The sequence below is a fragment of the Lepidothrix coronata genome, unplaced genomic scaffold, assembly GCF_001604755.1.
Source record: "Lepidothrix coronata isolate B3197 unplaced genomic scaffold, Lepidothrix_coronata-1.0 Scaffold126, whole genome shotgun sequence".
Classification (NCBI taxonomy): domain Eukaryota; kingdom Metazoa; phylum Chordata; class Aves; order Passeriformes; family Pipridae; genus Lepidothrix; species Lepidothrix coronata.
The window spans coordinates 1,025,049-1,037,333 of NW_016690306.1; the positions used below are offsets into that span (position 1 = coordinate 1,025,049).

The 12,285-nt window shown below is 39.6% G+C and overlaps 1 protein-coding gene across 1 annotated transcript in view; it reads right to left on the reverse strand.

Moving 5' to 3' along the window:
* Positions 1–12,285, reverse strand: part of ENPP2 (ectonucleotide pyrophosphatase/phosphodiesterase 2) — a 73,385-nt gene that overhangs the window by 7,150 nt on the left and 53,950 nt on the right. Inside the window, 9 exon segments of the mRNA XM_017826398.1 lie at positions 1,549–1,626; positions 2,391–2,526; positions 3,001–3,137; positions 5,570–5,621; positions 5,905–6,077; positions 6,978–7,065; positions 7,203–7,290; positions 9,349–9,476; positions 10,277–10,308. Of these exon segments, the coding sequence (XP_017681887.1) occupies positions 1,549–1,626; positions 2,391–2,526; positions 3,001–3,137; positions 5,570–5,621; positions 5,905–6,077; positions 6,978–7,065; positions 7,203–7,290; positions 9,349–9,476; positions 10,277–10,308 (912 nt within the window).

A 12,285-nucleotide genomic window follows, 5' to 3' on the forward strand; every position in this document is an offset into this window, starting at 1 on the left:
ATTCCTCCAATGCATATGCCTTAACAATGAAAACAGTTCAAAAAGGAAAGACTCGCCCTCCCTCCCACTGCCTCAAATTTTGTAGCTAAATCAGTTCCCTGCTCCAGTTCCCAGTGCAACCACACAGAGAGCAATGCCAGGGCAATGGGGGGGCAGCCCAGGGGCATCATTCTTGTAGCTCCAGCAAAGCAGGAGCTGCTCAAGCCAGTCTCACTATGGAAAAGATAGACACAGAATTATTGCTCATGGGGGTGGGATGGGACGGTGAATTAAAAAAAACAAAGAAGAGGAGGGGGCCTCTGCAGCCAGCACTGCCACCAAAGCCAGCACAGCATAAAACTGCCACCTCGTATTTTCCCTGTTGTGGAAAAAGGTCCATATAATAAGCTTATACTTGGCTCCCAGCATTGCAACCTGCACACATGTAGTTGTTTTTAATTCCTCAGGAATCACATTAATGCCAGCATATTTTCTCAAGGAATCCTTCACCCACTTGTGATGAAGAGGAAGGCTAGAGCTGGTAGAGGTGGGTTGTTCTCCTGTGATTAGAATTTCAGCTGAATTTCTTAGATTAACATTAGCATAAAGAACATTTTTATGAAGTGATTTAAGTGTGGGAAATCCCCAATAATTTTGCACTCTCTAATCAGTTAAGTGCCTTTGCTCAAACTTCCAGCAAACATCACCACTTGTTCCTACTCAGAGGTTTTTCTGTTAAAAACACTCTTTCCTGGCTAAAAAGAAGACGACTCCCATAGGCTTTGATGTTTATCCAAACCTCTCTGGCCTCAAATCTGAATTGGAAATCTCACAAGAACAGGCTCTTGAGATTCTTCCAAGGCTTCTCAATCCCTGCCAAGCCAAAAATGCCACCAGAATAGCCTGATGGCTTTTCTACCTCTTGGCAAAACTAGAGAGAAAACGGATGTGCAGACAAAAGAAATGTTAATACTATATCCCTGAAGCACTGAAAGTTTCAGCCAGGTTTAAATCATTCCTCATTTTCCATAAATTTGTTTTCTTTTCTTTTTTTCTTTATAGATAATCAATATGTTCCGTCTCCCTTTAAGGGCATGGAGAGAAAAATGAAATGTAATCACTTGTTCCTGACCTACAACAACATGCTAAGGGCTCCCAGGCTTGTGCACGCTCTCAGGCTCCAGTTGAGACGTAAAAACGTTGCCTAAGTATGTTCTCCACTAGCTTGGGCTGCAGACAAGAGAATCTCAATGGTCTTACAGAAAGTGAATTACTGTGTCATAAAGCAAAGTTGCTGACCTGTCTATGCTCTTACCTTAGCCCAGTACCAAGGAAAATAAATCTTTCTTAAGACTTCAGCCTTTCTTGCAGTATTTTGCCTGCCCATACCTAAAACTATAGAGGTGCCCACATATATTATCTGCTGGCTACAGGTAACTGAACTTTATTTTCTAAACTTCTCCCGTAATCCAACACACAGTAAAAAAACCACATTTGTTCCGTAATCCAACAAACAGTAAAAAAATGCTTGTTGGGAAAGAGAAGTATAGTCATGGAAAGGGCACTTACTTTTGAAGGCAGGATACATTGGAATGATATTTGTTATTAGAAAAGCATCATATTTTGCTTCTGCAGAGGAACTTAATTCTGAAAACGGTGAAACAGCAAAATATTAATAAGATGAAATATAAGAATTTCAAAGAATATAAAAATGTTTTGAAAATGGCTTCAGAGATTAACTACCAGGAATACTGTAATCTAAACAGCAAATCTGAGTGCTATATTCAGAAGCGCACACTAAATACACAAAATTTGTCTTTAATGTGGCAGCTGAACATGGAAAGGAAGGATTCTATCTTTTGCTTCAACTGTCAACCAGTTCACAATATTTTTATATAGCTTTATATTGCTGTCTCAAAAGTCAGAGATCTGCTTTGCAAGCTTTTAAAAAGAGGCCAACAATTTCAGGGCAAGTGAGGAGTGTGAGATTATCTTCTAGTTCTGAGCAAGTCTCTCACCAGTAATTCAGTTTCAGAAATCCACCATGAAATATTTCAGCCACTGAGTGAGAAAGGCAGAGCAATGAAGTTCACAGCTGTGAGACAGTTCTGTCCCTTGAATATTTACTAGTCCCAGAAGATCCCTGCTCCAAGACAACTGCTCCAGGAGAATCCAGGACACTCATTTACACAGGGTCTCTACTAGCACTATTTCTAGAGGATGGCAGAAATTTTTAGAGTATGCAGCAGTCTAATTTGGATTTATAAATTAAAAACATGTTTAGCTTACTGCTGTTTGAATTCAAAATTAGTCTGTTTATATCTGGGGGGTGTGCCTGGAATATGTTCACATTCCCTAACAAAAAAGGAAAATTACAAAATCTTTAGGTATTAAAAGCTATCAAAACTTACGAGGAGGGAAAAGGAAGCCATAGGAGAGCTGTTTGTCGCCCCTGTAGGCTGCACAGCTCTGGCTATTTCCTGGAGAAATGCGCAGGTCAGGCCTCACACAGCTGGACAGGTGCTCTGGGACACCTGATACCTCTGCCTGCATTGAGGAACACAGACAGAAACAACAAAAAGGGTAATTTCAGCTTTCATAGATAAAAGAAAACTATTTCATACATTCGACAGCCTATATGGAAGGCCTTGTGTGCAGTAAAATAAACCACCTAACTGTACAACCAAATCATGCTCCTGCATTTGCTGCAGAGCCCCTTCTTCAGGTAGCAGAAGTCACCATGGGAAATAATTCAAATGAAGTCACTCATAATAAAACAAACCCCCATTGAAAAAAACTTTAAAATTAAAATAGGAACAGAAATATACAACCCTTCTGCCTTAAATTTCCTCCCTCATGAAGGAAAAAAGAATTTGGGCATTGTTTGCAATGGTACTTGACATAATTTCTGGTGGAAAATCTTCCTGGGGAAAGGGAATTTTATGACTTCAAGAACACAGGTACCAAAGAAATTTCCCCAGGATTTTTAAGCATTTTTTCAAGAGGAATGAGAGCACTAACCTGTTTGGAAATAGTGTAGGATGTCCACAGAGGCATCAGGAATGTTTCACTGTAGCCACTTTCAAAGTCATGGTGATGCAAGATATTGTATTTTGTGCGGTACAGTACTGCAGGGCGCCCATATAAAAGATGCTTATCTGCAGATCAGAAGAAATTACATTTACATTTATTACTGAAAAAATTAAAGATGAAAAAAAAAAAGGAGGGGGGTCAGCTTTGTATCACATGTTGATTTTTCAGTCATCATTAATGGGATATACTGACCCTGAATAACTGCTAAGAAAATCTTGCAACAGGCAGAGCAGCAGCTCTTCAACAGTTCTACTTGGGATCCTCATTCCAGGCTCACAACCCCCTTTGAGATTAAAATTCCATTGTAACCTTGAAAGCTTGATGGGGTCATAGCATGAAGAGAGGCATCCAAACACAGGAGACTCCTCAAGGATCCCTGTGTCCATATCTCAGTCACATGAGGTGATAACCACTTTTTTTTTGTAGCTTTACATCAGTCCCTATTCTAGCAGTCCTGCCATTCCTCTCTGGACTTTCTCTCTTTCCTATGTTTTTTTGTAAAGTCCCTCTCAAAAGGGAGGCAGAAGTCATCACTCACTAAAAGAATAGGTTTTTTTACCCTTGGCTGATACAGATTTTGTTCTGAAGACTGGTGTGCTATTTTTTGTTAGTAATATCAAAAAAAACAAAGAAAGAAAAAAAGCCTTTTTCCTAACTTTGGCTACAAAGACGTCTCCAGCTCTGTAAAACTTGCTTTTCTTCTGTCTCGGTGATAAGTTACAGTTAAATGTCCTTAGATAACTCTGACAAGCTTGCTTATAAACAGATAAAAACACTGAATGAGATAGAAGAAAAATAAATTTCCTGGCTAATCTTGCACTGCCCTGTACAGTTCATTGATTTTGATAACCTTTTGGCAAAAACACTTGGCTTACTTTTAGAAATTAAAACCTAGAAACAAGGAAAGCAGCCTAACACAGTTTACAGAAAGGCATTTAACCTGAAAGAAAAGGGCATGTTTTATTAGTGTTTGAGTCCAAACAGAGGATGTTTTCACAGGGCACAAGAAAAAAAGTAGGAAAGCCTAGTCTAAGGATAGAGATGATAAACTTGCTTTATTCAAAAGAAGCTGAAGTCATCTTTTTCTTCTGCATGTGAATAACAACACAGTGCACTGTGTGGGAGACGGGAATTAACAAATAAATGCAGGAAGGTCTGTGAACAGGTGCTACAGCCTGTAATGAAGTAAAACAAAATAACTTATACCTAGCAAAATTCCTTGTTGTTTAAATAAGGGGCTCATCATTCCACACTTAGCAGCAAACTGACAAGCCAAGTGTAATTGGTTTAAATGCTTACATCTTAAAATACACTAAAAATACTATTTTTATATTACTACAGTGAGGAAGCATCGAAACCATAATCCAAAACAGAGATGTTGAGATACCCCAGACTACAATGACAAGAGTGTTTTTTCCTGATGCCAGAAATTGCCACGGCAAGGAGGAGCCCTTCATTAATTGGAAAAATCAGTTTAACAAGATGAAAGCTGCAGAAAGGCAATTTAACTCACATAAGATGAATAACTTCACCTTTAGAAACTAAAGGATAGGCCGCATTGACTGTTCACAACAGAAAAACTGAAAAAATACCTTCTTAAGGGAATCAAAGCAAATCTCCTTAATCAATTTGAGGTACCTCAAAAATTCACGTCTAAACTCAAAGCTTCAGAGTTTGCTAATTTGGACCATTGTTGTGGTAAGGGAAATGCTGTGAATTGTTATGCTGAACTGGATCACAGCTGTGAGAAGCTCTGCCTTGATTTGCCTTTCTGTCAGCAGTTCTCATCCCCTTCTCTCTGCTCCTGTTGCTGCCCTTTAATCTTCACCACAGTCCTGGTGCATCTGAGGGTGCAGCCACATGGAAATCAGTGCTGGACTACGGCAGGGAGGGTGCAGGAATGAGGAGCAGGGAGAGCAGGGGATGCTTTCTCCTGGGAGTAACATTGACTTGAACACTGAAGAGGGACGGAATTGAGCTGAGTATCTCTAAACACTTGTTTCACTGGGTAAACTGCACCCTAAGAAACAAGCACTAGAGACCTAGCCAGATATTGTCAAAGCAGCTGTGAAACCTAAACCTGAACAACACTGATAAAACAGCATGCAGATGTGGTCTATGGTTTTTTCCCCATTTATAGCTTGTGGTTGAATGGAGTACTGCCTCGTGCACCCTCTCCTTTCCTCATGTCTCTGCTTCCACATCTGAGCTTAAAACTTCTAAAAGTAGTGGAATGGAAGAACTAAAATTTTTATCACTGTGAATGATACTTTAGTCCTGGTAACAACAAAAGATAGTGTGAACTTCCTCATGTGAGCAGCACTTCATCTTGCCCACGTATCTCATGAATGTCTGTGTGCTATTTTGACAGTTACTTGAAAAGACAGTTTACTACACATTAACTAAACCAAACCAGTTGCTCTGTTATTAATGACACAAAGTGATTTTCAAAAAAAACCAGAGGTAGATTTTATTGACTGAGGCACCAGGCTCTTACCTTCTGTTCCCTTGACGTGAAAGCGCTTGTTGAGTTCATCCAATTTGTTCTTCTCAAGAACAGAAAAAAGGAACAAGATTAGGATCACTGGAGCATTCTGACATCTTGTTTTACTAGGCATCTAGCAAAACAAAGCTAGTGCTGTAAGAAACTGATGATTTTCTTGTCTCCTCTTTTACAAAAAGCCATAATTGTTCCAAAAGGACAGAAACACTTCAGAGGAAGGATATGGGGAATTCTTATAGATCAAACTCTCTCAAAACAAATAAAATGGCTACAAATTTATTAGAAATTAATGCTAATAGTGGAAGCTTCCACAGATCCTAAACACTTACCTTGTCATCACATGTACATCCTATATCAAAATCTGATGCAGAAGGTAGGGCTACAGGATACAGTGGTTTAGCAACTTCATCCGGCACAGTTGGTTTATAAACATTGGCTCTCAGAAGGTGATTTAAACTTCCATGAGTGCCATTATTGGGAGCAGGCTTTAATCCAAGCAGATCTATGAAATCATCAAAGAAATATGAATGATGGTTAGATTTCAAATATGTGTTCGCAACAACTCTACCGAGCCGAGACATTTATTAGTAATACTGTTTACACCCACAGCACGTTAATGAAAACTTTTACTGTAATAAAAATACTGATCTTTTGTCCAAACAATAAAATTTCAGATGCCACATGAATAGTATTGTTGCCTTTATGACAAGAAGGTTAATTTGCATCAAGACACTGGAAAACAGTTTTATTGTAACTACTCCTTCAGCTTACAGTGCAAACTCTATAGTCAATATGCTGACCTTACACCAAACATCTGCAACACAGTGATTTATAAATAAGGGATAACTACCTCTTAGGTAGTTTGGGGGGAAAAAATTACACCTTTGAAACACCATGAAAGTTTTATTGTGAGTTACACTTTGAAAGTTTAATTGTGCTGAAAAATCAGTATTAAAGATCCTAATGAATATCTGCATACATCATCAGATTCTTCTTCATGGCTTCAGTACAAATTCAAGAAACAGAATCATACAGAAGATCCCATAGAAAACTAAGTGATGAACCTGAGCTACTGTATGACACATACAGGTGCAGAAGAAGTCTCTGAATAGAAACCTCCTTCCTAGACTGCTGAGGTGTGGACACCACACATTTTAGTGGTGTCCATTTGATCTCTGTCAAGCTACACACATCAAAATCCTCTTTATTGGCCAGCTGCTAAAGTAGAACAAACTGAGGCCCCTGAGAAGTGCCTTCAGCCCACCTGGTGAGTACTTGGGAAAGGGGAACTAGGAAAAGAACACTGGGAAGGACTCAGGGCATGAGCTCACAGATGCCTAAATGAAGCCCTCCTGGCCAAAACAGCTTGCTGCTTTTGCAAGTTCTCAGGCAGGCAGCTTACCACACATGACGTTGTAAAGTTCAATGTTTTCAAAAGGAGGTACTTTGGTCTTGTATTTGAAGGTGGGGCCATAACCTATAAAGACAGTCTTAAAAAAAAAAAAAAAAAAGAGAGAAGAAGAGCATTAAAATGTAGGGGTTTTTCACTGAGTATTTTCGTTGCAGAGAGCTTCAATTTCTTCTGCCTTCAAAGACCCTCCCACAAAGGTTACTGTGTTGCTCATACCTGCATGCTGTTTATCTTGTTGTCATAGCCATGGTCTCCATGGAAGAAACATTTTCCTGTTGGTTTCTTGTAAACGTCCACAGCTTTCCTAAATTGAAAAAGCATTAGAAAATTTCCTCAAAAGGTGGCTGACCTGATGATACACTTTGGAGGCAGGAAGCATAATGCTACAGGGCAGTGCATTGTTTAGTTTTCTTGAATAGCAGTAGTGGAGACTGCAGGCTTATCCAGCATGTCCAGGGTTTCTCCCTCTGCTCCCACTCTAAGAGGGTGCAAAACTAAGAGACAGCTCTTATCATTGATAAAAACCTTAGTGTCTATTATTTTCTCTGACTTTCTCATGTCACAAAACCTCCTGCAGACTGGAGGTGTCGGACCATACTATTCCAATCCTCAAAAGACCAACAGAGGCTTCTCTAAAGCTCATTTGTGATGTTACAATGCTGCAAATGTCATATAATGCTATAAAATGCTTTCTCCTATTTGCTTTCAATAAACAAAAATGGGGAGCAGAAACAAAGCTGAAAGGACAAGAGAAAGATTTTCATGAAGACAAATAGTTGAGATAATAAGTGCTGTATTATAGGAATGCTAATTATCAGCTTGTTACTAAGGTGGGTTTTTTAAAAAATAAGTGGAAAAATAAGTATTGTGTCATAGGAATTATACTTACCAGCTTGTTTCAGAGTACTTTTTTATAGTTTTATAGGGACATGTGCAGGCAATACATGCAGTGGACCAGCTAATCCTACAAATTAATTTCTTTATCTGCAATAAAATAATGCTCAACCAAAGTTTGATTTTGGCCTTGCAAATTACTGGAGTTACAGCAATCAGATCTATGACTACCATTTTCCTGGCTGTGAACATATAATGAATTACAGTTACATTAACAAATGAATTATTGGTGGATGAGATTTCTGAAAAGTAATAAATAAACCAAAGAAAGTCTAATGCAATTAATAGGAAACTGCTGAATGTAAATGACCCTGGCCAATCCCATCAGTTCCAGCAAAATTCTTAAACCTGAAACTTCTATAGGTCTAAAATTCAGAGTGTGATTCCTTGAAATGTACATGAACCCCTGCCACAGAAACTGCACAGGGCAGCCAGCCAGCCAGTGGAGCTACACTAGAAAGTAACTGGGGTTTCTCATTCACTATTTCAGCAGAGTGATCCTTGCATAATTCGTGGAAAGATAAGCACAGATGTCAAAAGGCACTTACAACACACTACATGTTTGCCTGGCACCTATATGGGCAAAAAACCCTACCATAATTTAAACTCGTAACAGACTAGCATGAGCCAAAAGCTGTGTCATCCTCCACGAACCATTGAGTCAGCTTCATGCATAAAGACTCAACCATTTTCATACTGTAATACACAACATGTGTCAAAAGAATATTAAAACAGAAAGCTGTGCACAGTTCACAGACAAAGGACACTCCTCTCCTCTTCACTCTAGATATCCGCCAACTTGGTTTTCCTCACTCAATTTTTAGCTTAAAAATTATAAAATATTACAATATTAAAAATTAAAATGAATATTTAATATTTAAAATTCATGTTAAAAGTGTTAAAAATTGCCCATATTTTATAAGTGAAAATTCATACGGGGAAGAGCAACCCAAATCAGGGTTTTCTCTGAGCTAAAGCATCCTGGCTTTCGTGGATTTGAAACACAATACATTGCCAGCACAGCACTTTGATGGCCACCCTGTCATAGCCTTCCACATGTTCTCAGGCATTCATCTATTCTGTCAATATCTCCATTTTCTTTCCATTCACCTACTGCATCCACTCAGACTCTTGTTCCTTAACATCCCCTCACCACGTAAGCCTGCCTCTTCCTCCCACATTCCCCACTCCCCAGTTGAACTCTTCAGTCAAAAACCCACAAAGTTGCTAAAGGAAATCAGTATGGGTTTTTACCCTCTATCCAGTGACTGATTTTCTGAAACTTTAAATTATTTTGTGTTCTGAACCACATCTTCCCGCCTCAAATTTATTGAACCTCACCAGGAGTTAGAAACTCCTCTTCCGCACAGGGTACAGGTACAGGAGCAGGATGCCAAGAGACAGGGCAATCCCTTTTCCTCAGAGAAGAAGACTGAAAATCAGGAAGGAAGCAAAAGCAAGGGTTTACCTTGCTACATGCCATTTGCGATCCACCAGTAAATGAACATCCTCAATTCTTCGGTTGTAAGCGTAGTGCAAGCGTTTGGGCAAGTGCTGTTTCAAGTAAGGCTTGAAGTGCTGGTCTGGCTTTCTACACTGAAATATAAATGGTTACAAATGACACACCATCAGTAGCTTAAGGCATACATAAAACCTTCAACTACAGAAATCAAGTTGTTAAGGTTGTAACACTGGTGGTGTCTTGAAAACAAAGTGTACATCTAGAGTATGTAGGCCAGTCATTTCTGTGCAGTATTTACTTACATCCAAGGACTTGGGAGTCATTCAAAGATATATTTGAAAATCTTCATTCCTGTGACACTCCTATTGGAAGCATCATCCAAAACATCACAGATGAAGCTCACAGATGAAGAATTTTATTCTAACTGGATCAAAGTTTAAGTTTCAGAGGAAACCTGAATGCTCAAAAATATACCTTATCTGCATGAGATAGATTTAAAGCCATCTGGTTACAAAATTTGGGGTTGTTTTATTTTTATTTTAAACACTTTTCTTTAATTAAAAGCTAGGGAAGTTGAAGACTATCAAATGCACTTTTTCAGCATCTTCAAAGTGCTAGTAAAATATTTACTCTAAAAGGTTACTTTCTATTTCTGAAGCAATAAATAAACAGACCCAATTCAGGGAGTAAAGATGCTCCAGGAGATTCTGTGTCTGTGCTGCCCAAAAAGGTTAAAGAAGCTATTATAGCAGCAAACAGTGGAATGTATGACAAACATTAATGTGTACTCATGAAGGGAACCATTTAACATTCTTATTCATGATAATCATTTGTTTTCCTGCCTGAAGAATGAACAGAGAAAGCTGAATAATGCCACAAATCAAGATGTGAACAGGGCAATACAGACAGATACCTCCCAGTCCTAAGTACTTACTGTAAGGTTGGCAACAATCACTTTAGGGTCATCTGTTAAGCAAAGGAAAAAAAAATATAAAAGATTAAAAACTCATAGAAGAAAACACAAGATTTACATAAGCATACTTTCTAATAGTTCACTGATCTTTACTAAAAGTATTCTGTATATATCATCGAATTGTTTAGGTTGGAAAAGACCTTTAAGATCAAGTCCAACCATTAACTCTGCACTGCCAAGTCCACCACTAATCTGTGTTCTTAAGTGCAACATCTACATGTCTTTTAAATACCTCCAGGGATGGTGACTCCACCACATCCCCGGGCAGCCAGTTCCAATGCTTGACAACCCTTTCTGTAAAGAAAGTTTTCCTAATATACAATCTAAACCTTCCCTGGTGCAACTTGAGGCTATTTCCTCTTGTCCTGTCACTTGTTACCTGGGAGAAGAGACCGATCTCCACCTGGCTACCACCTCCTTTCAGATAGTTGTAGAGAGCGATATTTCTCCTGAATCTCCTCTTGTCCAGGCTGAACACCCCCAGCTCCCTCAGCTACTCCTCTTAAGGCTTTTGCTCCAGACCCTTCATGAGTTTCGTTGCCCTTCTCTGGATGTGCTCCAACTCCTCAATGTCTTTCTTGTAGTGAGGAGTCCAAACCTGAACACAGGATTTGAGGCGCAGCCTCACCGGTGCCGAGTACAGGGGCACAATCACTGCCCAGGTCCTGCTGGTCACACTGTTTCTGATACAGGCCAGAATGCCATTGGACTGCTTGGCCACCTGGGCACCTGCTTCATGTTCAGCTGCTGTTGACCAACGCCCACAGGTCCTTTCCCACTGAACCACTTTCCAGCTACTGTTCCCCAAGCCTATAGCACTGCCTCAGGTTGTTGTGACCACACTGCAGGACCTGGCACCTGTCCTTGTAGAACCTCACACCGTTGGCCTCAGCCCATTGATCCAGCCTGTCCCGATCTCTCTGTAGGGCCCTCCTATCCTCTGGCAGATCAACACTCCCACCCAGACTGATGTTGTCTGCAAACTGAATGAGGGTTCCCTTGATCCCCCTCATCCAGATCATCAATAAAAGGTATTAAACAGAACTAGCCCAAATACTGAGCCCTGGGGAACACTCTGGGCCCAGCCATCTAGCCAGTTTTTAACCTACTGAAGGCGCATCTGTCCAAGCCATGGGCTTCCAGTTTCTCAAGAGAATGATGTGGGAGGCAGTATCAAAGGTTTGATAAAGTCCAGTTAGAAAACATCCACAGCCTTTCCCTCATCCACTAAGCAGGTCACCTTGTCATAGTAGGAGATCTGGTTGGTCAAGCAGGACTTGCCTTTCCTAAACACATGCTGGGTGGGCCTGATCCCTGGCTGCCCTGCACATGCCATGTGATGGCTCAGTGATATGTAGTTGCTTAGTAGTGTTCTCACTGCTTTAAGACTGGACCTTAGCTTAATACTTATTCTATTTTCTGAAAACACATACTTTCAAGACCTCTGTTGTTCTTTAAAATAAAAAATTATCCTCAAACACAATTACTTTCCAAGAAAAATTGTCAAAGCACATTTGAATGCAACAATGCACTCTGTTAGAAGCAGTAAGATAAATATGTTGCATTTTTTGGTCACTTTTAACATTTGACCAATTTCATAGGCTACTGCTAAGTAAGTGAAAAGTCAAAGTAAAATATTCTGGATAAGTCTTTGGACTAATTAAAGGGACATGAAAGACACAGAAAGCCCAAATCTGGCAACAGTACATACTGTTTTCTTCTGCAGAGTGGGAGAAAGTATTTTTTGCTTCTTAGAGAAAAAAAAAAAGACTAAAAGAAAATCTTAGGAAGTGTGAAACTCTTGTTTAACTACTAATGTTGTGGTTGCTTAAGGCATGATCTTGCCGAGCTTGGAATGGGCTCTACTGAACCTCAAAACACAAGCTACAGGTTTTTTCATTGCAAAGGTGTGTTTGCAGTACTGAGACAGTATTATGGATCAGGAAAATGTAGGAGGAATAAAAAAGTCA